The 26,255-nt window shown below is 41.5% G+C and overlaps 6 protein-coding genes and 1 non-coding gene across 9 annotated transcripts in view; 3 read left to right on the top strand and 4 right to left on the bottom strand.

Annotated features, from left to right (window-relative positions):
• The window catches only part of LOC135429674 (box A-binding factor), a 59,232-nt gene extending 56,912 nt beyond the window's left edge, over positions 1 to 2,320 (top strand). Inside the window, exons 3-4 of the mRNA XM_064684085.1 lie at positions 1,146 to 1,568; positions 1,637 to 2,320. Of these exons, the coding sequence (XP_064540155.1) occupies positions 1,146 to 1,518 (373 nt within the window). The 3' untranslated portion in view covers positions 1,519 to 1,568; positions 1,637 to 2,320. The remainder of the gene's footprint in view (positions 1 to 1,145; positions 1,569 to 1,636) is intronic.
• A 997-nt stretch (positions 2,321 to 3,317) lies between these two features.
• On the top strand, positions 3,318 to 8,395 carry DNApol-alpha180 (DNA polymerase alpha catalytic subunit). Its single transcript, XM_064684082.1, has 7 exons — positions 3,318 to 3,462; positions 3,522 to 3,716; positions 3,774 to 4,771; positions 4,831 to 5,869; positions 5,931 to 7,455; positions 7,522 to 8,000; positions 8,067 to 8,395. The coding sequence occupies exons 1-7, from the start codon at positions 3,447 to 3,449 to the stop codon at positions 8,261 to 8,263; spliced, it is 4,449 nt and encodes a 1,482-aa protein (XP_064540152.1). The 5' UTR covers positions 3,318 to 3,446; the 3' UTR covers positions 8,264 to 8,395.
• On the bottom strand, positions 8,248 to 9,321 carry Jhbp16 (Juvenile hormone binding protein 16). Its single transcript, XM_064684084.1, has 3 exons — positions 9,082 to 9,321; positions 8,718 to 9,015; positions 8,248 to 8,639 (listed from the first exon to the last, which is right to left on the bottom strand). The coding sequence occupies exons 1-3, from the start codon at positions 9,302 to 9,304 to the stop codon at positions 8,369 to 8,371; spliced, it is 792 nt and encodes a 263-aa protein (XP_064540154.1). The 5' UTR covers positions 9,305 to 9,321; the 3' UTR covers positions 8,248 to 8,368.
• A 2,797-nt stretch (positions 9,322 to 12,118) lies between these two features.
• LOC135429728 (U6 spliceosomal RNA) lies at positions 12,119 to 12,225 on the bottom strand. Its single transcript, XR_010436453.1, has one exon. It is a non-coding gene; the product is annotated as a U6 spliceosomal RNA (small nuclear RNA).
• A 171-nt stretch (positions 12,226 to 12,396) lies between these two features.
• On the bottom strand, positions 12,397 to 13,190 carry LOC135429691 (uncharacterized). The gene is made up of 2 exons (XM_064684109.1): positions 12,924 to 13,190; positions 12,397 to 12,863 (listed from the first exon to the last, which is right to left on the bottom strand). Exons 1-2 carry the CDS (start codon positions 13,019 to 13,021, stop codon positions 12,503 to 12,505), a joined length of 459 nt encoding a protein of 152 aa, XP_064540179.1. The 5' UTR covers positions 13,022 to 13,190; the 3' UTR covers positions 12,397 to 12,502.
• Positions 13,191 to 13,904: 714 nt separating this feature from the next.
• LOC135429689 (terminal uridylyltransferase Tailor-like) lies at positions 13,905 to 19,459 on the bottom strand. 3 transcript variants are annotated; one of them, XM_064684106.1, is made up of 7 exons: positions 19,335 to 19,459; positions 15,627 to 15,917; positions 15,367 to 15,570; positions 15,052 to 15,291; positions 14,820 to 14,984; positions 14,221 to 14,419; positions 13,905 to 14,156 (listed from the first exon to the last, which is right to left on the bottom strand). In XM_064684106.1, exons 2-7 carry the CDS (start codon positions 15,634 to 15,636, stop codon positions 14,006 to 14,008), a joined length of 969 nt encoding a protein of 322 aa, XP_064540176.1. In that variant the 5' UTR covers positions 15,637 to 15,917; positions 19,335 to 19,459; the 3' UTR covers positions 13,905 to 14,005. The 3 variants fall into 3 exon arrangements, with proteins under 3 accessions (XP_064540176.1, XP_064540177.1, XP_064540178.1); XM_064684107.1 differs by having other exon boundaries at positions 15,627 to 15,715; positions 19,335 to 19,353; XM_064684108.1 differs by lacking the exon at positions 13,905 to 14,156 and having other exon boundaries at positions 14,252 to 14,390.
• Ass (argininosuccinate synthase) lies at positions 17,232 to 18,745 on the top strand. Its single transcript, XM_064684105.1, has 3 exons — positions 17,232 to 17,455; positions 17,521 to 17,766; positions 17,826 to 18,745. Exons 1-3 carry the CDS (start codon positions 17,285 to 17,287, stop codon positions 18,660 to 18,662), a joined length of 1,254 nt encoding a protein of 417 aa, XP_064540175.1. The 5' UTR covers positions 17,232 to 17,284; the 3' UTR covers positions 18,663 to 18,745.
• Positions 19,460 to 26,255: the final 6,796 nt, after the last annotated feature.

Raw genomic sequence — 26,255 nt, 5'->3', positions numbered from 1 at the left:
TGCCTCAAATAGTTTAAAAATATGAAATCAAATTATTTAAATTATAAAAAATGAAAATGATTATATATATAAAAACATTTATTACAATTACAATTTTTATTAAAGATAGTTTTTCTTTAAAAAAAAAGATAGTTCGGTGAAAGGCCGTAAGCAATCTATTAAAAAAAATATATATATATTTAATACACATATTAAATACACAAATATTTTATGATTAATATTGGCCGCGAGATGTCCAATTTAAAATATAAAAAAATATAAAATATATTAACATATATTTAAAAAAATAAGAAAAAATATAACATATGCTCGACAAATATGAATCTAGCAGAGGATTTAGAGTGTGCATACTTGTAAATATGCAAAGTATATCTAAGCCAAGCTCTCAGCTCAAAACTAGTTCACAAGACAAGTTGTCGCTTCACGCTCATCAATTTAATTTCAATTAATTTTCTTTAGCAAACAATTTGAGTTGCGAATAAACAATTAACTTTGCAGCTGCCGTTGCGCATCTACTCAGCTTGAACTCATTTGCATATACTTTATTGTTGTATTGCGTGAGTTCAACAATAATAAAATAAAAATATAAACAAATAAAACAGAAAAACTAGGCGAAAAAAGCCTTAAACCCACAAAATCTATATCTGTATATGTGTATACAATATGTATATTGGTAAATGGTTGGCCAAAAGTAGCGCAGCATCAGCTCAAAGATCGATTGCCTGAGCACGAATCGCATAAACAAATTAATTAGCATCTATAAGGTCGAAACAACATTGAAAATTGCAGCAGTGTATGAAAATAAACAGCACGCTTCGTGGATGCTGTTTAAGTTAGTTGTATATCAAAAAAAAATATATGATATATATATTTATCGAATAACACACGGATCTGAATGCAAGATCTTAAGTTCAGTGGCTTGTTGCCGGGCGGGTCTTGTTGTGGTAGCCAACCCACTTTATGGCATGTTTGCCACATGCCAATTCGCTGGCCAGTTCGCAGTTGTGTGCGACTCATCTTTCCGATTATCGATCAGATTATTTGTGAACGCTGTTCACACCCCAAAGTTTTTGGCAAATAAAAAATAAATCAATTAGCGCAACGACTGACTAATTCAATTTTCCACTGTCTCTCTTTTTTTGCAGCTACATCACGCCAGCCGCCGCAGCGACAACAACAACAGCAGCTGGGGGCAGCAATTGCGGCACGACGGGCGGCACTAGTCTGGCGGTATATCCCACGGCCACGGCGCAGGTCTATCGCTCCAACAATGGACTCGATGTCCTCGACTGCGCCGGCCTGGAGCATCATAGTGCAGCAGCGACAACAGCAAACGGCAGCAATTCCAGCGGCAGCGGCTTCTCCCAGCGACTACGCGAACTTGCCGCATCCGCCGGACTCCTGTCGCTGAAGCCACGCCAGCCGCTGAAACCCGTTATCAAGACACGTGGCTCGCCGGGTCCCGAATTTCCCAAGAAGGTCACGTTCAGCGCCTTTGCCACGGTTCAGGTGGTGTGATTGTCCACCACGGGGCGTGCCAGCTGTGTGGGCGCAAGCACTGTGGCTAGGTAAATATTGAGCTCGAAATCAACATTTTATACATTTATCTAATATTGTGATTTAACTCTCATTGCAGTTGCCGCGTGTTTTGCATTGTTAACCGTTATTGTTGTTTTGTTGCTGTTGTTAAATGTTTAGCATTACTATCGGATCGGCATCTGGCAGACTTGGAAACATTTGCTTAAGTTTAAATTTATATTTGTGCCATGTCTTTGGCTTGAATCTGTTATGAAATATGTACCAATATATGTATACTCCATAGCTGAAAATACCTCAAAGACCCTACACCCTTCTAAAGCATGAATCTGAATTTCCAGCACAATTTTAAAATTCGTTTTCATTATCTGCACCCATTCCTCTCTCTCTATCTCTCTCTCTAAATTTTCACATTATCTAAATGCTTTTCCTGGAAGACTGACATTTTCAATTTCACAGTTCCTTTCACTATGTATTTCACTGTTCGCAATACTATTTTCCCAAATTCCAAAACAGTATTCTTCGCATCTTTATATATCTGGCAAATCTGCTTTTTAATCACAACCCCAAATTGAAGACTACACACAAAAATTCTAATATTTTCTATCAAATTGTAAATATGTATGAATTTTTGCATAGTCATAAATATGTATGTGGCGTATATATGTGTAATATGTAAGTCTGCTTGAGTGTATGTGTATACATACCAGAACTTTACATATGTATTGTAATAATACGATATAAGAGTAAAATGAAAGATAATTATGTATGTAACTGCCTTCTATAAACACGAAATATAAACGCAATTGCTGTATATTGTATTTTAAAGATATTATTAAAAATATTATTTTAAGCTTAATATTATGCATGATCAAATAAAATATAAAAACGAGAAAACAACAAATAAGCAAGTCTTTCATTTTGTTAAATATTTACTTTCAATTTTCGCGCTCTTTGATTGAAGTCGGTAGTGTGAGGAGTGAGTCTGTTAACAGTAACAGTAACAATAGCAGCTGTACAAGTGAGGAGTAGTGCTCATTTTTCAAGTGATTCTGTTAGCCAAACTGTTAGCCATTGAGTAAATATGTTAATTTTTTGTAAGCATAAATTCACACGGTGACTGTTAAATTTCAGGAGGAGTAATAGGTCTACAGTAAAAGAAAAGCAAGAGTAACAGGTGAATTTATCGATTAGCGAGAGCGAAGTCTGTTAACCGTGAAAGGCGCTATGTTAACTCATACAATTTGACAATGGGGCAACGCCAATATCGGACCATTTGAGCTCGTTGCTTCGGAGTGTACACACTGATCAGTTTCGCGGCATTTTCTGAAAAATATCGGTCTTTAGTAACTTCTTAAATTATATGCATATATTAGTATGCGGATTATACATAGTATATGTAACCACATATATTTACACAATACGGTTTCCCTAATAGCTGGGCCGCGTGTCTATTGGCAGTGCATTGAACAAAACGGGACACTTTGGAACCATAAAATAAAATACAAAAGGCGGGAGGTGACGTAGGGGCAAAATCTGCTAATATGGTTTGTGCTTACAATATACATATTTGGCTGTTAATATGAAGAAGAAGTCGTATGGCTTCGTAGCTTTATAGCGCCTAAAAGTAAAAGATTTAAGGGGGTGCTGACGCGGAATCACAGCTCGTTAACAGGATGACTAAACTATTTATATGAGGAGCAATTTGCGCACATCACAGAGAGCCTGAACGCTATCTGTGTATTGGAGGAGTAGTTCTGTTAACGAAGTGCTTATCGATGGGGCAACGCCAGGGCTAAGCAAGTTTGCTGCGATGCTTTCATGTGTGCACACTGACACTTTCCCGCCTTTTCTGAAAAGATTTCAGACTGCGTAAATTGATAGAATCTAATTAATTTGCGGCGTTCCAAATGGCAGATTCACCCTGTAAGTAGTCAAACTATAGTGTTAAAAATGTTTATAATTGATGAGAGTTGCCCACATAGCTGGTCCGCGTGTCAAGCGTCAGCGAATTGACAAAACGGGCCGCTTCGCAGCCTTGGAGCGCCTCCGAGGCCTGAAGGGTACCAAAAACAAATGTGAGGTGGAAGAAAAAGTGGACGATGTATATGAAGTTGTGGACGAGCGCGAATATGCGAAGCGTGCAAATGAAAAATACGGCGGCGATTGGATTGAAGATGGTAAGTCATAGAAATACCCATTTCCATGCCACCAACCAAATATAATGCCGTCCACAGACGGCACTGGCTACGCGGAGGATGGTCGCGATTTCTTCGAGGATGAAGATGACTATTCTGACGGTGAGCAGGGTCAGAGCGATGCCAAGAAAAAGAAAGCTGGAAACGGAAAGAAACGAGCACGCGACAGCGACACAGGCCCTGCCAAGGGCAAAGCATCCATACGCAATCTTTTCAGCAATGCGCTGCCAAAGAAGACAGACATCAAAAACAGTGTCAAAGATGATGATATCCTGGCCGATATACTGGGCGAAATCAAAGAAGAGCCAGCTGGCGACGCGGCGTCAAGGCCGCAGCAGCATAAAGTGATTGCACCTGCCAAAATTATGGCCGCCACACGCAAGTCCGATGCAGCCGCTGCCAAGGAGTACATGAATAGCTTTCTGAGCAACATCAAAAAGCAGGAGCAACAGCAGCGCAAAAAAGACGCCGGCAACGATGATGAAATGCTGGACCGCATCTTGCAGCCAAAGTCAGCTATGCTGCCCAACAAAAAGGCAACGCCAGTTGCTCCAGCTGCAATCAAAGTGAAGCAGGAGCGAGTCGCTGAAACAGCTGCTGAGCAGCCCAGAACGAAGGCAAAAGAAGCTACGCCTGAGCTCTGCCCTGACAATGACTTGGACTTCAGTTGCCTGGACGACGATGAGAACCAGTTTGAGCTGGCAGCGTCCAAAGCGCAGCCAGAGCTTCAGCCCCCTTCAGCTGTAACTGCAAAACAAGAGGCCGACGATATGAGCAAGCTGCTCAGCAACTGGGAGTCCATCTGCCAAATGGACGATGATTTTGAGAAATCAGTGCTGGCCACCGAGGCCGAGACAGCCCTGGGGAGCGATCCTGTGGATGTCGAGCAGTTGCGCTTCTGGTACTGGGAGGCCTGGGAGGATGCAATCAAGCTGCCCGGCGAGGTGTTTCTCTTTGGGCGCACACCCGACGGTAAGTCCATATGCGTGCGCGTGCAGAACATTAATCGTGTGCTATATCTCCTGCCCAGACAATATGTAAGTATAAAGCCAAACTTGCGCTAATGCAACTCTTGATTAATCTGCGACACAAACAGTTACTAGATCCCATAACCAAGGAGCCAACCAAGCAAAAGGTTACCGCTGCGGACATGTACAAGGAGTTTGACACGCACATTGCCACCGAACTGAAGCTGGACACGTTTCGTTCGCGCAAGGTGAGCAAAAGCTTTGCAAATCACGCAATTGGCATCGAAGTGCCGCAGACCTGTGACTACCTGGAGGTGCACTACGATGGCAAGAAGCCGGCGCCGAACATGCTTAACAAGAAATATGACTCCATAGCGCACATCTTTGGCGCCAGCACCAATGCACTGGAACGTTTTCTGCTGGAGCGCAAGATCAAGGGTCCCTGTTGGCTGCAGATAAGCGGCTTTAATGTCAATCCGGCACCAATTAGCTGGTGCAAAACGGATGTGACAGTCAGCGAGTCCAAGAACGTGGAGCTAGTGCCCGTGGAACAGGGTAAAGCAGCGCCGCCGCCTGCCCTAACGCTGCTCACACTCAACGTGCGCACCTCCATGAATCCAAAGACACTGAAGAACGAGATCTGCATGATATCCATGCTCACCCACAATCGTTTTCACATTGACAGGCCGGCGCCGCAGCCGGCATTCAATCGTCACATGTGCGCACTCACGCGACCCGCTGTCTCCAGCTGGCCCTTTGACCTGAATCTGCAGCTGACCAAGTACAAGTCGACAAAGATCTACAAACATGACTCGGAGCGTGCGCTGCTCAGCTGGTTTCTGGCGCAATATCAGCAAATCGATGCGGATCTCATAGTCACCTTTGATGCCATGGATTGCCAGCTAAATGTGATTACAGATCAGATAGTGGCCCTCAAGATACCGCAGTGGTCACGCATGGGTCGGCTGCGTTTCTCGCAAACATTTGGCAAAAGGCTGCTGGATCATTTTGTGGGTCGCATGGTTTGTGATGTGAAGAGGTCGGCCGAGGAGTGCATCAGAGCCAGATCCTATGATCTGCAGACGCTGTGCCAGCAGGTGCTCAAATTGCAGGAATCGGAGCGCATGGAGGTCAATGCTGATGATCTGCTCGAGATGTATGAGAAGGGTAAGTGCTTGCCACTCTCTGTTCAGGTTTTCGATTTATAAGTACCACTCTTCTTCGGCAGGCGAGAACGTCACCAAGCTGATCTCGCTGACCATGCAGGACGCATCCTATATGTTGCGTCTCATGTGCGAGCTGAACATCATGCCGCTGGCGCTGCAGATAACCAACATTTGCGGCAATACAATGACCCGCACACTCCAGGGCGGTCGCTCCGAGCGCAATGAGTACCTGCTGCTGCACGCCTTCCACGAGAAGAACTACATAGTGCCTGACAAGCTGCCAGCGCGACGTGTCGCTGCTGCTGCTGACCCCGATGCCACGAGCCAGGACACAACAGTGGCAGCGGGCGCTGGTGCGGCGCGTAAAAAGGCCGCCTATGCGGGAGGCTTGGTGCTGGAACCCATGCGTGGCCTCTACGAGAAGTATGTGCTGCTCATGGATTTCAATTCGCTATATCCGAGCATTATACAGGAGTATAATATATGCTTCACCACGGTGCAGCAGCCACATGATGCGGAGCAGCTGCCTATACTGCCGGACTCCAGTGCGGAGCCGGGCATTTTGCCGCTGCAGCTTCGCCGTCTGGTGGAGTCGCGTCGCGAGGTCAAGAAGCTAATGGCTGCGCCGGATCTAGCGCCGGAGCTGCATATGCAGTACCACATTCGACAAATGGCGCTCAAGCTGACCGCGAACTCCATGTACGGCTGTCTGGGATTTGCGCATTCGCGTTTCTTTGCGCAGCATCTCGCGGCGCTGGTGACGCACAAGGGACGCGAGATTCTGGTTAACACACAGCAGCTCGTGCAAAAGCTCAACTATGATGTGGTCTATGGCGACACGGATTCGCTGATGATAAACACAAATATAACCGACTATGATCAGGTCTACAAGATTGGGCACACCATCAAGCAGAGCGTGAATAAGCTCTACAAACAACTGGAGCTGGACATTGATGGCGTCTTTGCATGTTTGCTGCTGCTCAAGAAGAAGAAATATGCCGCCGTCAAGTTGAGCAAGAATGCCAAGGGCGTGCTGCTACGCGAACAGGAGCACAAGGGTCTTGACATTGTGCGTCGCGATTGGTCACAGTTGGCCGTCATGGTGGGCAAGGCGGTGCTAGATGAAGTCCTGGCCGACAAGCCGCTGGAAGATAAACTTGAGGCTGTGCACGCCCAGCTCGGACGCATCAAGGAGCAAATAACACAGTCGGCTGTGCCCCTACCGCTGTATGTCATCACCAAGCAGCTGACACGTGCGCCCCAAGAGTATGCCAACAGCTCCTCGCTGCCCCATGTTCAGGTGGCGTTGCGCATGAATCGCGAACGCAATCGACGATATAAAAAGGGCGACATGGTGGACTATGTGATCTGTTTGGATGGCACCACAAATGCGGCCATGCAGCGTGCCTATCATCTGGAGGAGCTGAAGGGCAGCGAATCCTTGAAGCTCGACACCAACTACTATCTGAGTCATCAGATTCATCCGGTGGTCACGCGCATGGTGGAGGTGCTCGAGGGCACCGATGCGAGTCGCATTGCCGAGTGCCTAGGCATGGATGCCAGCAAATACAGGCAGAATGCACAGCGGTAAGTGCCAGCCGAAAGTTAATTATTAACCAATTGATGTTTACGCTTCATTCCCTCCACACACAGCATTCAGCGGGAGCGCACAGAGGAAGCCGAGGGTGAATCGCTGCAGAAAACCACGTTGCAGCTGTATCGGCTCTGCGAGCCATTCCGCTTCAAGTGCGTGGCTTGCAAAGCGGAGCAGCTTATGGCCAGCGCCTATAGACCGGGCTCCAACAGCAGTCATGTGCCCGTGCTGCAGCAGTGCGTCAATCCGGAATGCCAGACATCGCCGCTGCAGTATCTGGTCAGCATACGCAATCAGCTGCAGCTCTGCATGCGCGGCTATGTGCAGCGCTTCTACCGGAATTGGCTAGTGTGCGATCATCCTGATTGCAACTACAATACCCGAAGCTATTCCATACGTCTCGAGATGCGTCGCCCGCTCTGCCTCAAGTGCAACAGCGGTGCCATGCTGCGTCAATACTCCGAGCGCGATCTCTACAATCAGCTGTGCTACCTGCGCTTCATGTTTGATCTGAACAAACAGCAGCTCCAACAGAAACGTATGTTCAACCCCATTGTAAATTTAACATGAACTATAAATGTACTATTTCTTTCTCTTCACACAGCTACGCTAACGCCCGAGCTCGAGCAAGCCTATCAGCTGCTCTATGACACCGTGGAGCAGCAATTCCAATGCTCCAGCTATGTTGTCATCTCGCTAGGCAACATATTTGCGCGCAGCCTGGCGCTGTCGTCGCTACAGCCGCCCAAGAAGGCACAGCGGGATGATTATGCGATAGCCAGCAGTCTGGCCGATGTTTAGTTAATGCACAATCGGAGCACTTTTATTAGATCTACACACAGTCAACCCAAACACACACACACACAGATAGATATGGTTAAATAACATATACAAATCTTTGATAAACTAGCTGAGAAACTTATCAAGCGGAAAGTGCCGAAAGGACTCATTGAATATATCCGTAAATGCCGTGCTCACCAGCTCATTGATCATGGGCCGGACAAATGGCAAACCCACCTGCCACATGCTGTTGATGACGCCATCGGCCAGTTGATTCAAAGGTTGACCCTGCAACAGATTGCCTATATGCAGCTCCATGCCGCCAATGCGATCCACCTCCACATGCACCTTCAGCAGTGAGCCAGGTGGGCCCACGCGCCGCACGCTCGTCGTTTGACTGTCAGTTGGACAAGTCAGCATTAGGAATAGGAATATATATATATGTGTATATACACTGTAATTGGGAGCTGCTCACCTGTAGTCGTAGAGCGTCAGATTCCAGTGGCCCTGTCGTCGCAGCTCTGTGCCCAGCATTTTGGCCACGAACTCGTACTCGCCCTCCAAGCTCTTCTCGGGAAAGTATTGCGCATAGACAATGCGCTGATCTTCGGCATGGCTATGAAATTTGGTCACCTCGGAGCGCGACCAACCGTATTCGGAGACGTTGCGTAAAATGAGTTTAAAGCTGCCGGGGCCATGCGGATCGCCGCGACGCAGCTCCACAAACGACGAGTGATGCGGGTCAAATGGCTGGATGTTGTAACCGGGCACACCTGTTTGTTCGTTGGGTAGAGAATGTGTCATGAGTCCACCTGACCCCCACCTTAACAGTGGCTCACCTGTTGTAAAATAGGCGCGCAAATCGTTGAACACCTCTTTCATGCAATCGTTGTACGCCTCGAGATTTGCTTCATCTCGGTGACAACGACCGATCAAGTGCTTTAAATCCTCGTCCACATCTATTTGGCCAGAGGCTTCAGTTAGTCCCGCAAAAACAACAACAACAACAACAAACGCGACTAAACAGTGGGTGTTACAGTTTCTGAGCAACTGGTGCGACATTGTGTTGTTGGTTTTACCAGACCCTGTTGAATACAAGTGCATATTTGTATTGGTAAGTGCTAAGTATTTACGTGTTTTGTTCATACATTTGAAGCGGGTGCGAAGCGTAAAACTGTCGACAATTGTAAAGCATATAAATATGTTTAGGCTTAACTACAGTTTGGGATGTACTGCAGCGTTATAACGGTTCTTGTTGGTCTAAGAATTTGAACTGCTTGGCGTTCTGGCCAAAATTCCTTGTCGGCTAGAGTCAGAACTTGCCTTGCGAGCAGTTTATATTTACTAGAAATGATCAAATTGAATATCTATGTATGTGGGAATTATACTAAACCTTAGCGGTTCATAAAGGTAAATTTGCACAGTTTGACATTTTGATTCAGAATGTGCTTGGTATGGCCAAGCAGTTTACATGGACTGTAAATAACCAAAATTTAAGATTGGTATTTTTTAGGATTATTATCGAAACTGCTTAAAAGTTCCTTACGGTAATTTGGAACTGTTGCGCACTCATACGCACAATATTCCTTGCAGCGGGCAAGCAGTTTTAATTAACTTCCAAAATGACCAAAATTTAAATTTTATCTTACGATTTGTTTATGTGGTAACTGCATAACAGTTCTTAAGGGTATATTTGAACTGCTGGGTATCTGAGCAGAATGTGCCTTGCGAAGGCAAAGCTGTTTAAATACCATAAATACCAAATTTCAGTGTTTTCGAAATGAGTTTGGTATTTAATAGCAGTTTAAAATAAGTTTTAATATTTTCGGTTTTTTGAGTTTTTTTTATTAGCGGAAGCAAGCAGATCTATGTAAATTTTAAACGCCTTACTTTTCTATATTCACGTGCTCAACTATTTTATTTTAAAAATCTGCATTTTTTGGCTAAAACGTTAATAGTCAAGCCATGTTTTATTTACAAGCAATTTTAGGCCAAATTGCTTTTTTAAGTCTTTTTCTGTAATTTAAGCTACTTTATGACACAGTTTAATTGTTGGGAAACTGTTACCGCCAACAGTTTGAGCCGCACACCGAACTTGTTTTACAGTTTTAACTGCACTTGTTTAAATTTGTTATCTTGGAGGGCTGTCAATGCCTGACAGACTTATCACGACTCTCAGGGCCAATACGAAGTACACGCAAACTCTTTGCCAAAGCAATTTGAGAAACATTTTTTCAGCTGCTCATCAGTTTTTTTTTTTTTTTTTTGTTTAATGTAATCTTCGTTGCACTTGACCCCTTTTTATGTGCTTAAGAGCAGACAAGCTGCTGAGTTTGCCTATATTTTAGTTCATTTGGTTTGTCATTAACGAGCGCTCGAGCGAGGAGAAACATTAAATGTAAACAAAAGACTTGTACAAGACACAAACTTGCGGGTGTGCAATCCAATCGTCTATGCGCAACTAAAGCTTTTCAGACATGTATAACTCGCCTGACATGCAACAAAAACAACAATAACAACGACAACAACAACAGGCGGCAATTGTGTGAATTGTGCAGCTTGGCGCCGGCACTGACCAAAACTTCAGCTGACCAAAGCAACAACTAAAAGTTAGTCAGTCATTTAGTTGTTGTTGTTAGTTGCAAATTGTGTAATTTCTTTTGCCACTTGAAACAGCGAAACTTGCGCATTGCTTGTGTGTGTGTGTGTGTGTGTGTGTGTGGGAGAGTGTGGCAAGCTACAGTTTGAGCTGCGCCACCCGCTTAGCACAAATATTTACTTTTCTTTTTTAATTTGGGTGCTATTTTTGGCACATCAACTAGTTGACCAAATAAATGCTTCCTGATATTTGGGTTGTACCAAACTAATATTTAAAAACTCCTGCGCTTCGTATGCAGCACCAGCACTCAAGTTTACAGTTAACTGTGCCGAATACGCGACGCGATTTATATTTTATATTTCTTTGCGTGTGAATCATGCGAGCGTCAACTGGCAACTGGCTTCAAATTTCAGGCCGGCAACCAAATAAGTGAGTGGAAATGCGACTGGGAGAGCCCAGCTGCAAAGACGGCATAGTTCAGGCACAGCCACACTCTTTGATTGAATTGCGATTTAATTTCCTTATTTACTTTGCGACAAACCCACCCAAATGAGTACTGTGTGCTCATTTGTCTTGAAGTGGCCGAGCTGAATGTAATTAGGCAAAAATCGTGCCGTTTGGCATTTATTGTTGTCAAGTTCATGGTATTGAATATTTTAGGGCTTTTGTGCGTGCCTTGCAGACTAAAACTGTAAACAGGCAATATGTCTATTTATTTTTTGATGTTTCATGCGATTACTAAGCCATCTCAGCTGGTTGAACAAGTGCTGAGTGAAGGCGGTTTGTTAATAATTGCACGTGAATTGAAGCGAGGTCAATTTGAATTCAAATCTGGCGTGGGGCCGCGCGCGTACTGCACTGGCGCCATTTGTGGCGCGGCGTTGGCAACATGCATTAAAGTAGCATCAGTTGAGTCACACTCCTTTCGTTAGGCTAACATTCGTTAAGTTCAGGCAGCTGTTAAATTCAAATTTTAAAATATACTTTTGGGCGGGTTGCACATTTTTGGTGTCCATTTTTAGGTCGTCTTGTTTAACGAGTTTTGCCATATTCCGGAGATGCTATTTGCATTAGTTTCCGTCCTTTTTTTTGTAATTTTGAAAAGCGAGTTTTTGTCATATTTATTAATTAGGGCATATGCCATATGCCTTACGCCTAATCCGGTTTGTAGCCTGTGTTTTTTTTGTTTTTATTTTCACAAATGCTAGGATATCTTCGGATATGAAAATATGTTCATATAATTCGTATGGCAGCATGCGCGGCGTTGGGGTTTGCAAAAAAATGTGGAACGCTTCACGATTTTGCGTGTCATCCTTGCGCAGGGGCCATGCTAATCTTCTCTGTATCGTTCCAATTTTAGTATATGTTCTGCCGAAGCAAGAACGAAAAATACTGCATTATATAAGTTATTTATATTGCGGTGCAGCCCAACTACAAGTTGAGAATTACAAGCCATTTGTGGTATCGCTCAGGCAGCGCGCGCGAATGAGGGTTGGTTTCTACCCAAACTCAAGATTGTTGAATCCAAGCATATTATGTATGCAGTGCTCAACTAGATTTTAATTTATTAACTACATTTTTTTATTCGTATAAATATGTTCTAAATATGTGTATAGCGCGTACGTATCAGAGTATTTGTCAATTATCGTAGAAGTCTTCATTTAATCCTCGTAATTGGGTCTGGTAAATTTCTGCAAGAAGCTGTACCAACGTGCACGATCAAACCAAGGCAGCAAACGGTTTGGCAAACGTTTCTTATAATTTGAATTTGAATAATTGGGACAGTTATCCATGAAACATTCGTTAGTTTCATGAACGCAGTTCATGCATCTGTTACAGCTGCACGTAAGATGCTGGGCACATGCTTTTGTGTCATCGTCTGGATCACATTTCTCACCCTGACGGCGGTAGCAGAATTTTTTGGGACAGCTGTTTATCATCACGTCATGATGACCCTCCGGCCCACAATTATCGAGTTCTGCAGCATCGTCGGGACTGCATATCTTCTCATAGCCGAAATCGCTGCGTTCAAGTAGAACAAATGAATATATAGCGAAAGCGAGAGCTGCTTTGAATACTTACATGGCGCAACATTGATGCCAAATCGCGAGAAATATAACAAGATCAAGCAGCAGCCGGATTCTGCCGAGTCCATGTCGCATTCTTTGTGGATTGGGCATTGTCAGTGTTTAGCTTGTGCTCAGATAACTGCTTCTGCTGGCCAACATGTTTATTGGCACGCTTTTATACAAGAACTTCGTCCAGGACTACTTAATTAGATTCAAATCTATGTGAATAATTCGTTGATTAAATAATCAACTGTTTCAATTAAGTGCTTTTTATGTCCTGAACCCTATTGGAAATGGTTAAAAAGGGTAGATAGACATATTTAATAGGCAGAAGAAATCTCCCGTTCTCTAAAGTATATATCCTTGATCAGGACGTCGAGTGATTAATCTAGCCATGCTCATTTAGGAAACTACAAAATCTATAGATATCAATTAATTTGAACGTGCATTTGCAGAACGTGCTTAATATTTTTTACATATATATCGTTACATTTTCATGACATCTATTTTCGGACATGATTTTAAAAACAAACCTCAAAAATGATAAGAACTACATGCAACAAACTTGGTATGTAGGTTGTCGTTAAATTAAAAAAAATATAATAAATATTAAAATTTTTGAATACTTCCTCGCATTCCTCACGAACTCATTTCATATTGTGTGTCATTTCCTGCTTGTGGCGCGCGACCTCGGGTATAATGTAGAATATATCTGGAATGTATATAGAAAAAATCTAGAATGTTTGCGACGGCATCTGTGTTCAGGGTATACCCTATTCGGACACTCGACTGAAAGCCTCTTGTGTTCAATTGAAAATCAATTTTCCACACAATTGTGCAGCGAAGCATGCGATCTAAATAGTTCAATGCCAATGCCAGGAGACAAAGATTTTAATTATACATGGATTTTCAGAGTGACAGCTTCACTAATTGATGGGTCAAGTCTAAACGGAATTATGAATATTGATGCCTGGTGAAAAATAACTAAAGTACATAAGCTGGTTTATGAATTTAATGAATTATGAATTAAAAAATTATATTAAATATTATTTATAATAATATATAAATGCATATAGTATATATAGTAATCGTCCATTATTCAAGTTCTTTTCGGCATTTATATTGGAGTGCACGAACATGCATTCCCTTTATTTGCCAACCCTTGTTGAAGTCAAGAAATATGAAATCTTGAATGGCCGTGGTAAACCGTGTAAATTTGTTATCTCTACAGCGCAATTGAGTATATCTAAATAATTTAAAAAGAAAACCTAAGCAATAATCAGAGTGTTATAAATACATTTTTACATTACCTTTGGGGCATATGTCTGTCAAATGATACACGTTCCACATACCTTCCCAAATAAGGGCAAATTGCATACTTGGCAAAGTTAAAGTTGGCGTAGAACTGAAAGAATTGCTTAAGAACTGAACGCGTACTATCCTCATCGACTTCTAATTTGCTCATCTTAAAGTCTGATAACTTCAATTGATTGAACGTAGTAACCCATGCTGAAATATATTTAGTTTTAAGTTTTGCGGAATTGGTATATATACACAGTACGACCTCGCTCAACGCAACCCTCGTTACACGCAACTCCTCGATAATTGCAACACCCGATTTCTTAACATTGTAGAAACAGCTGTTCAGAAAAGTATAAATTGTAAAAGGGTACAGACCACAATTACTCAACTTTTCAAAAAATAAATAAAGTAAAATGAAATCCTTGCTTTGAACACAGAATTATTCGACTTACTTAAATTTTAATGGTAAGCAAAGGTATATCTTTTTGGAAATAGGTTTTTGCAACCACCTCACTTTTCGCAATTTGCCGAATTTTAATAGGTTGCGTTGAGCGAGGTCGTACTGTATATATATATATTCATATCTTCATGCGTTGTATGTACATACGTCCAACAGTTGGTTCTAGATTTTTCTGAAGCCCATCAATCCCAGGCAGATGGTTATGTAGTTGCAAAAAGAATATGACCATTAGTATGAGTATATGGCTACGAAAAGATGTTTGCAGACCAATACTTTGTATCCAGCCTCGTAAATAGATCACCATATAGCGAGCTGCTTGTGAAATTCAATTTTATATTAATTGTTATAAAATATAAATGAATTTTGCACATTTACTTACCTATAGGCTGTATTTCAAAGAGATACATGACCAGTTTATTTTGTCTATAGGTCAGCCCGTTCAAGCAACTTATGTCGCACTGCAAGCCAGTCGTATGCTTGACCGTCACGATGGGACATCTTCCGCCATAGGTGGCAATACGCTTCCAACTTGACTCTGAGTTAAAAGCATTTGACAAAATTCGTTGTCGTTTCAAGACTTCCATAGTGGGTGATTCACTGTATTCGTAGAAGCTGTTGTCTAAGTTCAGATAAAAAACATACCACTTTGAACATTGTATATGTACATGCAGCAGCCGCTCGTTTCAATACTAACCCAACTCAACGTAAACATCCAAATCTGAAGTTTCCTGTCCAACTCCCATTATACGCGAGCCAAAGGGATAAATTCCTATTGAGTTGCTTAGCAACTTTGATTTCAATAATGTCTCCAATTCAAGCTGAGCGTCGTCCCTTTTATTTTTTATATCATCGGCAATGAGAACTTTTTCCAAGAGTTCCGACCAAAATGTAACGCGATCTTTATAAAATTTAAATTAAATCAATTCAATATTAACATATGAAATTTAAGCTTACGCAAAGACATCTTTCCGATCAATATGCGGCAAGCGAGGCAGTTTCAAGTTCTAAGTACTGTGAGACTTTCTGGTAATTTACCAAATTAACTGTAAGTAAAGTGTGACCAAAGCGACACAATTTGTCAAAATTTTCCACCACACAAAAATACCAGGTCATTCAATTGATTTTGGTACGAATGTACTTTGGACCGATTCTTTTCACTAAATCTCGAATTATCACTTTTTCCGCCTCGAACATTTTTAAAATATATTTAAGCCCTGATATTTTGAATAGAACGCTCGGCTGTTGCTAGAAGTACAAATTAGATTAACAAAAAATGTATAATAGTATTAATAATATTTGTATATATTTTGTTATTCAAAATGTCAACTGCATATTTATTACACTCTGTTGTCTGTAAAGCTGTGCATCGAACATAAAATCAACACATCAATCAATACCATTTAGTTTTGAAATTTTTTCAAAGCGTGGCCACTTTACAAGGCAGCCCTTACAATCGTTTAGATGCTTGAAATCTTAGAAAACAAACTAAAGTTCCATTGCATTATATTTTAAAAGATTTTAAATTGTAAATTGTCAAAAAATTCCTTTAATAATTCATTCAGTTCGTTATTTATCTGAGGCATAAATAAATCTCAACTTTTTCATTGCCACTCCCATATATGTAAGTCAAAATTGCGTACAGGTACAGTTTAATATTGAATATTAATTTTTAAAAAATGTTTAAACATTTACGTTTTTTATCTTCTTCGAGCATCAATAAGTTGAGTGTGGTTACCAAAGCTGCAACTTATAAAAGTTGAACAAAATATTTATAGTCTCTTTGCACAATCGGCATATAATTACATACGTCCAACTGATAGGAAAAGAGGCACATTAAGTCCAAAATGTGAAATGAATTATAATTATGCGGCTACGAAATTGTTTTTGTACCCAGCCTCGCAAAAGGATCTTTTTATAGCGAGCTATTCGATATTAACAATATTAATATTATTGCATAATAAGGCGGGCTTTTGGTAAATCCCGCTCCGAACTGTGGAAAATTGGCGGAAACCGTAGCAACTTTTTTGCTTACCATTCGAACGGTTGTAAACTTATTTTCAAAGATCTTTGTGCAAATTCATTTGAACCGCAACATTTACGGCTTTTGGAAGCAATCTGCGGGTCAAAAGCTGCATGAATGAAAGCATATCCATTTGGCAAGAGGTTCTTAGTTCGATAGATTTTAAACTCGTTTTCAAATATCTGAGCGTAGATTTTAATTATCCACGGGCGAAGAAAGGATGGAAAATTGATGTCTAAAAGCAAAAATGTTGCATACATATGAAAATTATAATCGATAAAGATTAAGTCAGTAAGTTAAGTATATTTAGTCTGAAAAGAACCGTGTATAAGACAACCGAGGGAAAACACACATGATTATGCTTGAGCATTTCAAAAAATATTTACCCAAAGCTTTTGCCAGGTTGAGAGCGAGCGAGACTCATCTGTTATCATAAGCTAACAAACAGTGTTATCAACCTGAACAGCGTCGGGGTTGAAGTGGAAACGCGAGAGGGTCGCTTGGTACCGCCGATAGGGAAAAGCAAGCAAACAGCTTTGTTTTTAGTATTCCAATTGGCAGCGCGCGTTGAGGAACGCTGACTCGTTTAAAAATGGTTGTCGAGAAAGTGATTTTGGCCTATTCGGGTGGCTTGGATACGAGCTGCATACTGAAGTGGCTGCTGGAGCAGCGTTATGAGGTCATCTGCGTGCTGGCCGATGTGGGCCAGCAGGAGGACTTTGAGGCAGCGCGTCAAAAGGCGCTCAAGATAGGCGCCAAGGAGGTGGCTAGAGTGCAACGCATGCCAGCTAATCACATCTAATCTCAAGTCAATATACAATGTTCCAGGTGATTGTGGCTGATATCAAGCAGAATTTCGCTGAGCAATACATATGGCCAGCCATCCAAATGGGCCTTATCTATGAGGAGAGCTATCTGCTGGGCACCTCGCTGGCGCGACCCTGCATAAGTGTGGCCCTGATCGAGGCCGCCAGGCGGCATGGCGCCAAGTATTTGGCGCATGGTGCCACCGGCAAGGGCAACGATCAGGTGCGCTTTGAGCTATGCGCTTATGCGCTGCAGCCGGAACTGAAGGTGACTATGCCGCAGTTGGAATAGGAATAGCATCTAGAGTTTCTTCATTTCATCTATAGATCATTGCACCCTGGCGCGACGCGGAGTTTTGTCGCCAGTTTCAGGGTCGTCAGGATCTGATTGCCTATGCCAAAGCCCATGGCATTGAGGTGACAGCCAAGCCAGCGACGCCCTGGAGCACCGATGGCAACTTGCTGCACATTAGCTACGAGTCGGGCGTGCTCGAGGATCCAAACACTGTGGCGCCCAGCACACTTTACGAGCTGACCCGCGATCCGTTCACACAGGCGCCACAGAAGCCCCACCGCGTGTGCGTCCACTTTGAACAGGGACTGCCCAGCAGCGTTGAGGATCTGTCGAGTCGTCAAGTGTATAGCACGCCCATGGATATGCTTAAGTTTCTAAATGATCTGGGCGGCGCCTACGGCATCGGACGCATTGACATTGTGGAGAATCGTTATGTGGGGCTCAAGTCACGCGGCGTCTATGAGACGCCAGGCGGAACCATACTCTATACAGCGCACCAGGACTTGGAGGTGTTTGCTTTGGATCGCGAGGTGCTGCGCACCAAGCAATTGCTGCGCGATCGCATGTCCGACTATGTGTACAATGGCTTCTGGTTCAGTCCCGAGGCGCTCTATGTGCGACGCTGCATTCAGCTGGCCCAGGAGCATGTCACCGGGCAGGTGACAGTGGAGCTGTCGCCTGGCTATTGTCGCGCCATTGCCCGCAGGGCTGGCGACAAAGTGGGCGCGCTCTATAACCAGCAGCTGGTCTCGATGGATGTGCATGGCGGTTATGTGCCCCAGGATGCAGGCGGTTTCATAGCCATCAAGGCGGTGCGCATTCGGGAGCATGTGCGCGCCTTCGGTCCCTACAAGACTGACCAGAACTAGCTCAACCTCGAGTAAACAACAAGAAAGGCATGTTAGATAAATAAATGATTACAAACCCGACTAAAATTTGGGTAAAAGGCGAACTGCGTAATTGGCAGCTCATGTCTGAGACGAATTAAGTAGCTCCAAGCTGATAAGTTGCAGAGGCAGCGTATTACAAGCGATTAGCTGATAATAGAATATATATTACTCGAACTGTGCAAACGAATCGTTCGAGAATATATTTATAAAATATACACTGTAAGCTTCAAAAGCTTTCTCAAAGAACAAAGCATAAAACGCGCAACCGGTGTGTCATACACTGTACGTGACTTAGCTGCCAGAGAAGTCACTGGTTCTAATTCGACAGCAGTTTACTGTTTTATGATATTCTAAGATGTCAAACTGACGACTTCTTCACTTTTATACTTTAACCAAGAACTTAACACTTGCTTTCTGTGTTATACACGAGTTTATATTTTAAGTTTCGAGCCTCTAGCTTCAAGACATTGCACATAACCAATAAGCCCATTTTTCACCATGCGCACAGAGCAATAAAAATGCTTTGCCTTTCATTTTCAATTTGTGTCAATTTTTTAAACTCTATAACACATACATATGTATATATGCATACTTTTTTCATCTAATATGAACGTTTCACAACTATTTTTATTAAGTCCACGCTTTACTCACTGCACTCAAACGTTGAATAAGCAAATTGGCCGCTGAAGAGTTGATATATGTATACAAACAAATCAATCTTTGTTTATAGAAACCAATATACAAAAAAACCTCAACCTCGAAGCGTCGCCGCAAGCTGCTTTCAGCTGATAAACTACCGTTCATTTATCGAACATCTTAGTCACAGCTATCGATGACAAGTATCGATAGTTTTGCATATATTATATATTCATTTAAAAAAAATGTGTGGATTTCATTTTAGTAAAACAATGGTTAAATATGAACTACATTTTCTGGCTACACTTTCTTATATACTTGATTCATTTTGATTTATTATCATACAATAAGCATCTAAAAAACCACCGATAGCGACAGAGCTGATAGCGGTCGCTTGTAAAAAGTAGCTGGATCCAATGTAAACAATAGCTTGGAAAAAGCTAAATACGCTTACTGAGCAGAAATTGTGAACAAACAGAAATAGCTAAATCTGTTTCTGATTCCCATTGTTGCCGCTCTGTTCTACTGTAAATAGCCAAATTTATCTAGAAAAAAACTAAGCTGCCAACGCTGTCGCGCGATAAGCTGCGTTAAAGCGTGTCGTTTGGCTTTGAAATTTGAATGCTATTTTAATAAATCTGAATAGAGTATGTATATGCAAATGGAACTGATTATTTAATTTCAGAATTGCGGCAAATCTCATAAAGAGCAAGTTATGCAGCCATATATATATGTATGTATATATAAATATGTTTGTATGTACATATGTATTTGGGAAATCATTTGGTTGTTGATTGAATATATTTTCGGTAAACATCAAAAACACTTGAAGACAATCTAATAACTACATATTAACATACACACGCACACACCCAGAGCAACAGCAAATATCGAATGTTGGATTTCCCAATTGCATTAATCTTATTTCCGTAGCTGCCAAAACGAACAATCCAGGCAGGATGCCGGGTCCTGACCCGGCCAGGTTCGGGGCACTGGGGCTCAGCAGCTCATTGCACAAGGAAAACAAAAGACTCTTCTATTGTGGGAAATGAGATGGGTTGGGGGTGGTGGGGGCTTGGTGTTTGGCTTATTTGCACCAGCAAATAAATGCAAAAACTAATATTATTACAACAAATAGAGGCAAAAGAAACTCAAGAGTCACATACAGCTGGGCATATGTTGGGTGACACTAAATGTGCGCGCATGCCTGTATGCGCACTTATTTGTATATATGTACACACACACATAAATATATATATATATTTATATATAAATGCGTGCGTTTACTCAACAACAATTGCCCGTCAGGCAGTTTGTGAGCCAGATGTATGATATAAGCCGTTTGGCAAACAAGCTAGTTATGTATGCCCTGCACTGTACGCAGAATGTGACTAAAACAGGGTATATTGGCAGCTTTGCAAGTGTATGCAACACGCAGTGTGGGGCTTGCTTGCAGGGCATTTGACATTGGACTAGAGCACTCTTCATTTTAGCTCAGTTTTCACGCCTTAGCGAAGCTTACATGTCCTTAGAGACATATTGAACAAATATTCAATGATATTTTATACATATATTTATTTCTTTTTCTGTTTGATAGGAAGAGTCTGAAAAGAAAAAGGGTAATTTCTGAGCTTTGGATCAAAAAGAAATTTACAAATTTATTTGAATTTCTGTTTACATAATTAGAGACTACACCTCTAAACAATGTGGGTTACATTATATTATTTTACATTGATATTTTTTTGTTTCTCGAAACTGAGCTATCTTTTTATTAAAAATACAAACTTTTACTCACCTGCTGAGATAAGATAAGATGAGAGGGTAATGTGTAATGCCTTCTTCGATGTACCCTCCGTACGACGATCCTGTCAATATAGCCATGTTCGTTAGGCTTCTATGTAACTTAGCCTAGGTTCGTCTATTTATTGCAGGCATACATCCGACCAACGTCGGAACCGGATCGGGCTACTATATCATTAAGCTGTCCTAGGGCAGTCAAATATAAGGCCTTTTCTGGTTTTTCAGACATATTGACGAGACTCGGCATTTATTAGTTTTCACAGCTACTATATATCATAAAGTTTTATAGAAAGAATCGGTAGACAAATGGGGCTGTCTTTGACGTGCCATGGATAGCCTTTCTTTCCTGTTTTAATTATATTTTTTCCTATCAAAAAAGCATTTGAACAACACACCTTGTTCTTCTGGTTTTAATTGACTTGGTTCTTCATATATTTTCGTCTTGTTTTTGATCTAATATCACCAACCCATAAAAACACTCCTTATTAATTTTGTTCTCAGGACTAATGGTTGAAGCTCGTTTAGAGCTCCTTGACTTGTTTGTATTCAAAATGTTGGCAGACAGCGTTACAATGTATGTAAACATGCATAACATGCAGATGTGTGTGCGTGTGTGTGTGTGTGTGTGTGTGTGAACAATGTTTCAGTTTCTGTTTTAGTTGCAGTCAAAAGCCCAACCTCAGCGACCATCTCAGTCGGCAGAAAGCGCCAATACAAACTGTTTGCATACTGGACCAGACATTCATCCATCCATCCATCCATCCATTCATCTATCTATCCATCACTCTCATGACAGCAGCTATATATTGTTGTTGTTATTGTTGTTGTTGCTGCGTGTTGTTGGTTTCGGGTGGGCCATACGATCAGACATCGTTGACATTTTAACTTTGTGTTAAATGGTAAAACAGTGTGCACACAAAAAAAAAGGAGAAAAAATAGCCTTTTTGATACATAATATTTGTGTGGGTACAGTAAGGGCGCGCGCGGCGCAGGGCAGGCAAAAAGCAATGCTGTTGCCCCGCATAAATGTTGGGCACAAACAAAAAAAAAGTTAAGCGCTCGGTTTTGCGGGATTATTTGCGTGCTTCAAAGGATGTCGCCAGACTTTTGTCCTGCACGACAACTTTTTCAACTCTGCACCGCATTTTTTTAGTTTTCGTTTCTTATGGTTCCCGAGCTCTTTTATATGCGCGCTCAACTTATATTGAATTTGTTAAATTGAATCAACGGTTAACCCTATCAAAGTGTTGCCTAATTACAAGGCATTATTTCGGAAAGTATTGCGAGTAAAAGTGTCTACGTGGTGGTCAAATAAGTTAAGTGTTCTGCAAAAGTGATAAAGTGCGTTCGGTTTGGCTGCACTTTGAGCCAAGTATGTGGATTGTAATAGGAATTGAAGCCTCTTCATTCGGTTACGGAAAACCAGCATACATCTGCGAGATCGACCCCGTTTTTAGCTTAAATTAGTCAGTTCTCAACTTTTAATGAATTTATTAAATTGAATCAAGTGTTGACCCTATCAAAGTGTTGCGGAATTACAGGGCATTATTTTGGAAAGTATTGCGAGTAAAAGTGTCAACGTGGTGTAGGTGGTCAAATAAGTTAAGTGTCCTGCAAAAGTGATAAAGTGCGTTCTGTTCGGCTGCACTTTGAGCCAAGTATGTGGATTGTAATAGGAATTGAAACCTCTTCAGTCGGTTACGGAAAACCAGCATGCATCTGAGAGATCGACCCAAGTTTCAGCTCAAATAAGTCAGTTCTTAAGTGTAAGAAGGACACAAAGTGCAGCAGAAAATGCCAAAAGATCCATGGCAAGCTCGGAAACGGAATTTCAGGGTAATGCATAAACGCGTTATTTGCTGCTCTGGCAGGGCCAACGCACCAGGCTATCAGACTTGGCAACTGTCAACAATTTATGCCCAAGCTGTAGCTGCACCAAAAAAAGGGCGTGGCACGGGTTGGAGCATCGAGTTGCAGCAACGCCCAATACTTCAGCAAACATAAATTTATTTATGAGCATGTGGCTGGCCCACTTCCCCAACTTGCAGTTGAGTCAGGCTGGCAGCCCCGTGGCTGTTGGTCGCCAGCTCGTCGTCGTCTCGTAGCTACTTCCGCCGCGCTTACAAATTGTTTGAGGGCGAATTTTAATTATTCTTCATTGTTTTGATAGCAACGCGTGCTGCTCACGCGCTGTCTTTCTCACTCCCTCACTCTCCCTCTTCGATGTGAACCTGCTGCGTGGTGCGCCGCCTGCAGCAGCAACATCAACAACAACAACAACAGCAACTGCTGCTGCACAGTGACCTCAGGGGGACCCAAGCGTTCGTTCATTTGGATTTGGCTTGCATGCCCCTCGCCAACCTCTTGCTCTCTCTCTCTCTCTCTCTCTCTCTAAATGCGCTGACAACTCTGGCTCAGAGGTGGCAGCGAATTGTCGTGGGTGCCGTTGCTGACCTAGTCGCAAAAACAATTATTCTTTTGTCTTTACCAAACCTCGTTCTGGCTAGAGTTTGTGCTGAGCCGGCGACTTCTGAAGATTCGTTTAGCTAGAACTCACTTTTATTTCGTTTTCGGCAAGCTGACTCCAAAAGCGTTAGGATTAGATTGTGACATAATATTGTCTAGCTTCCAAATTAATGAAGAATTCCTGACTATTTTGTAAAAATTAATTCCATATACAGGGTGAATATTTTCTTCTGTTAAGCATTTAAGCATTTCGCCAGACCAAATACAATAAAAACTATATTAAGCTTATGATTTATCTTTGTGCGGGTTGAGTTTGGACAGGATCTCTTGCCTGTATATAAAATAATACAGGGTGTTCCGTTGGAGTTTACAAGTATTTTAAAGGCTCAATATGATAAACTTAACTTAAAAGTGATAAGATTTCAGTTTACCAATGTCACTGTGTATAAAAGTAGTTTAACAATGTTTAACAATGCCAGATTAAATAGATTAATACCATATATACAGGGTGCTTCTCTAGAAATTAGGTAAACAATAAAAAAGACTGAATATACAGGGCGATTCTGCTCGACATGCAATTCTTTTAGATATAATATAATACAACCAATTATGATTTGCCATTGCTTATTAAATAAGCACTCCTGATTACCGAATTAAAAGCGCATATACAAGGTGTTTATTCTTCGACTGAATTTATTATGGTAATAACTATATAATACAAATTAAGATTGGATTATAAATTGACATTATTAAGGCTGGGATAAGACATTAATACCAGATTATTTGATTTGTGCGTACCAATGGGTAAACAGTATTCGAAAGCCTTCCAAATAAGCGTAAGGTACGATTTCTTGCTTGCCTTCAGCTTGAGCTGAGCTTGCTTGAGTTTCTCTGTGGCAACTATTTGTAATTAAATAGAAGACGCAATTACAGCTCCACCAGCTGAGCTCTAAAGACAGTTTCGTTGACATTTTGCGCTGGCTTTTCCCTTTTTCTTGGCGTCAAAGCGCATAGCGGGAACTTCTTCAAATTGGGCAGTTATGAAGGTGAGCAGGGGGATGGGCGGGTAGAGCACTTTGCTGCCTGGGGGCATGAATGAGTTTTATTATTGAAATTTGTTTGTGTTGACTTTGTAGTTGACGCTGCTTTTGGCAGCGCATCCCTTTTTGTAATTAAATGCAGATTTTTTTTTTTTTTTTTTTTTAACATAATTATTATTTATTTTATTTAAAATCTGCCCCCTTTTTGGGCAATAATTAAATGTTTTCTTTGACCTATGGCAGTTATGTATTGCGTGTATCTATGTGTCTGTTTTGTGTGTTTAGTGTAGGGGAAGCAGTGGAATTTGTGGAGTTAGACTCTTTGGGGGAGGTCAAGTGGGTGTTTCCTTTTGATGCAGATGAAACTCAAAATCAGGTCACTCATACGCCCCGTCTGCTGTCGTCGGCCCGTCGCCCAATTGCAAGAAACTTAACTTTCAAATTAATTTTTATAAATAGCTTTTAAAATTATTACACTGCCTGCTGCAAATTTTTGGCTTGGTCGCAGCTGCAACTAACGTTAGTTGCCAAGTGTTTCTGTTCCTGGCATTGATTGGTCCTCTGGTCCGGGCTATTTTAATTAATTTGTCAGCTCTCAAGAAAACCAAAAAAAATTAAGAAAATGTACCCCAGGTGAGCAATTCTTGCCCAACAGCTGAGCAGTTATTTTCTTTTAAAAAAGCTTCGCGCATTGTTCAATGGCTTTTCAACTTGAGTGGCATGCTTTTGGCCATAATCCTTTAAAAAATTCAAGTTTTTGGAATACTTTGCAACAGTTTTGGGTGAAAAGTTCTTATTTAAATACGTTCAAAGTAGCTTAAAGTTATAATCTTCACAGGCAAGTTGCATCATGTGAAATACATTCAAGCACAGGTGCATATAGGTTGTTGCTCCTAATAATCAAATATATATAAATAAAATAAAATTAAATTTTGTTTCTCAATTTATTGAGCTGAATTTGAGAAGCAATGAACCCCTTTTAGTATATTAAAAAAATCAATCCATCTTTATATTTGACTTTTCAGCTATTGCTTAACTTTTGTTACGAATACTCTCTGTTCGTATCAGGATTTTTGTTATCTATTAGAGTATATATATTCTTGATCAGCATCAAGAGCTGTGTCGATATGTATAATAAAGATCCTTAAAGTACATGAAAAGATTTAGGTTATTTCAGATTAAATATAACTTGCTCCGTTTCTTTGAATTCGATAAAAATCGATATTTACAACTTTTTCTATTTTTTTGGATTCTTTGAAGAGCTAGAGCTGGAAATCTTCCTTCGGTTCCCGCGAAATTGTAATAATTGGAGATCAGGTTGGCTTAAAATTATTGATAGCCTATTACATATTTATGAAATCGATTAAAGTCGATAAGGTTAACTTGTTTGTCGGAATCTATAAGAGCTAGAGACATCAAATTCGTTATATAGCCTCTATTTGGATACCTTCCCCGAACCCACCACATACATTGTAACAAGCACATTGGGCCATATGCACTCTTTGAGAGTTTCATAAAGATCCGAAAACAAACACCGAAGGTATTTGGGAGAGTATTTAACATAGAGACCGACTCTAAGGGGATCTACTTCCGACTGGATTCCTGCTGAAGCAACTGGTAGTTAGGAGCA

Source organism: Drosophila montana, unplaced genomic scaffold (assembly GCF_035044405.1).
Source record: "Drosophila montana isolate Dmon_TW-CO22-7 unplaced genomic scaffold, ASM3504440v1 contig_2669_1, whole genome shotgun sequence".
NCBI classification, from domain to species: domain Eukaryota; kingdom Metazoa; phylum Arthropoda; class Insecta; order Diptera; family Drosophilidae; genus Drosophila; species Drosophila montana.
The sequence above is the reverse complement of the archived record's forward strand: the minus strand, read 5'-3'. Positions and strand labels throughout refer to the sequence as shown.

Coding starts and splice junctions, on each gene's coding strand:
- DNApol-alpha180 (XM_064684082.1), top strand. Junction 3,717..3,773: donor CGGCGATTGGATTGAAGATG/GTAAGTCATAGA, acceptor TGCCGTCCACAG/ACGGCACTGGCTACGCGGAG. Junction 5,870..5,930: donor GCTCGAGATGTATGAGAAGG/GTAAGTGCTTGC, acceptor CTTCTTCGGCAG/GCGAGAACGTCACCAAGCTG.
- Jhbp16 (XM_064684084.1), bottom strand. CDS start 9,304: ATGTCGCACCAGTTGCTCAGAAACTGTAACACCCACTGTTTAGTCGCG. Junction 9,016..9,081: donor GCGCGCCTATTTTACAACAG/GTGAGCCACTGT, acceptor ACGAACAAACAG/GTGTGCCCGGTTACAACATC. Junction 8,640..8,717: donor CTGACGCTCTACGACTACAG/GTGAGCAGCTCC, acceptor TCCAACTGACAG/TCAAACGACGAGCGTGCGGC.
- LOC135429691 (XM_064684109.1), bottom strand. CDS start 13,021: ATGCCCAATCCACAAAGAATGCGACATGGACTCGGCAGAATCCGGCTG. Junction 12,864..12,923: donor TGGCATCAATGTTGCGCCAT/GTAAGTATTCAA, acceptor ACTTGAACGCAG/CGATTTCGGCTATGAGAAGA.
- LOC135429689 (XM_064684106.1), bottom strand. Junction 15,292..15,366: donor GGATGTTTACGTTGAGTTGG/GTTAGTATTGAA, acceptor ATCTGAACTTAG/ACAACAGCTTCTACGAATAC. Junction 14,157..14,220: donor GACAGACATATGCCCCAAAG/GTAATGTAAAAA, acceptor TAAATTATTTAG/ATATACTCAATTGCGCTGTA.
- Ass (XM_064684105.1), top strand. CDS start 17,285: ATGGTTGTCGAGAAAGTGATTTTGGCCTATTCGGGTGGCTTGGATACG. Junction 17,456..17,520: donor TCAAGATAGGCGCCAAGGAG/GTGGCTAGAGTG, acceptor ACAATGTTCCAG/GTGATTGTGGCTGATATCAA. Junction 17,767..17,825: donor CGCTGCAGCCGGAACTGAAG/GTGACTATGCCG, acceptor TTTCATCTATAG/ATCATTGCACCCTGGCGCGA.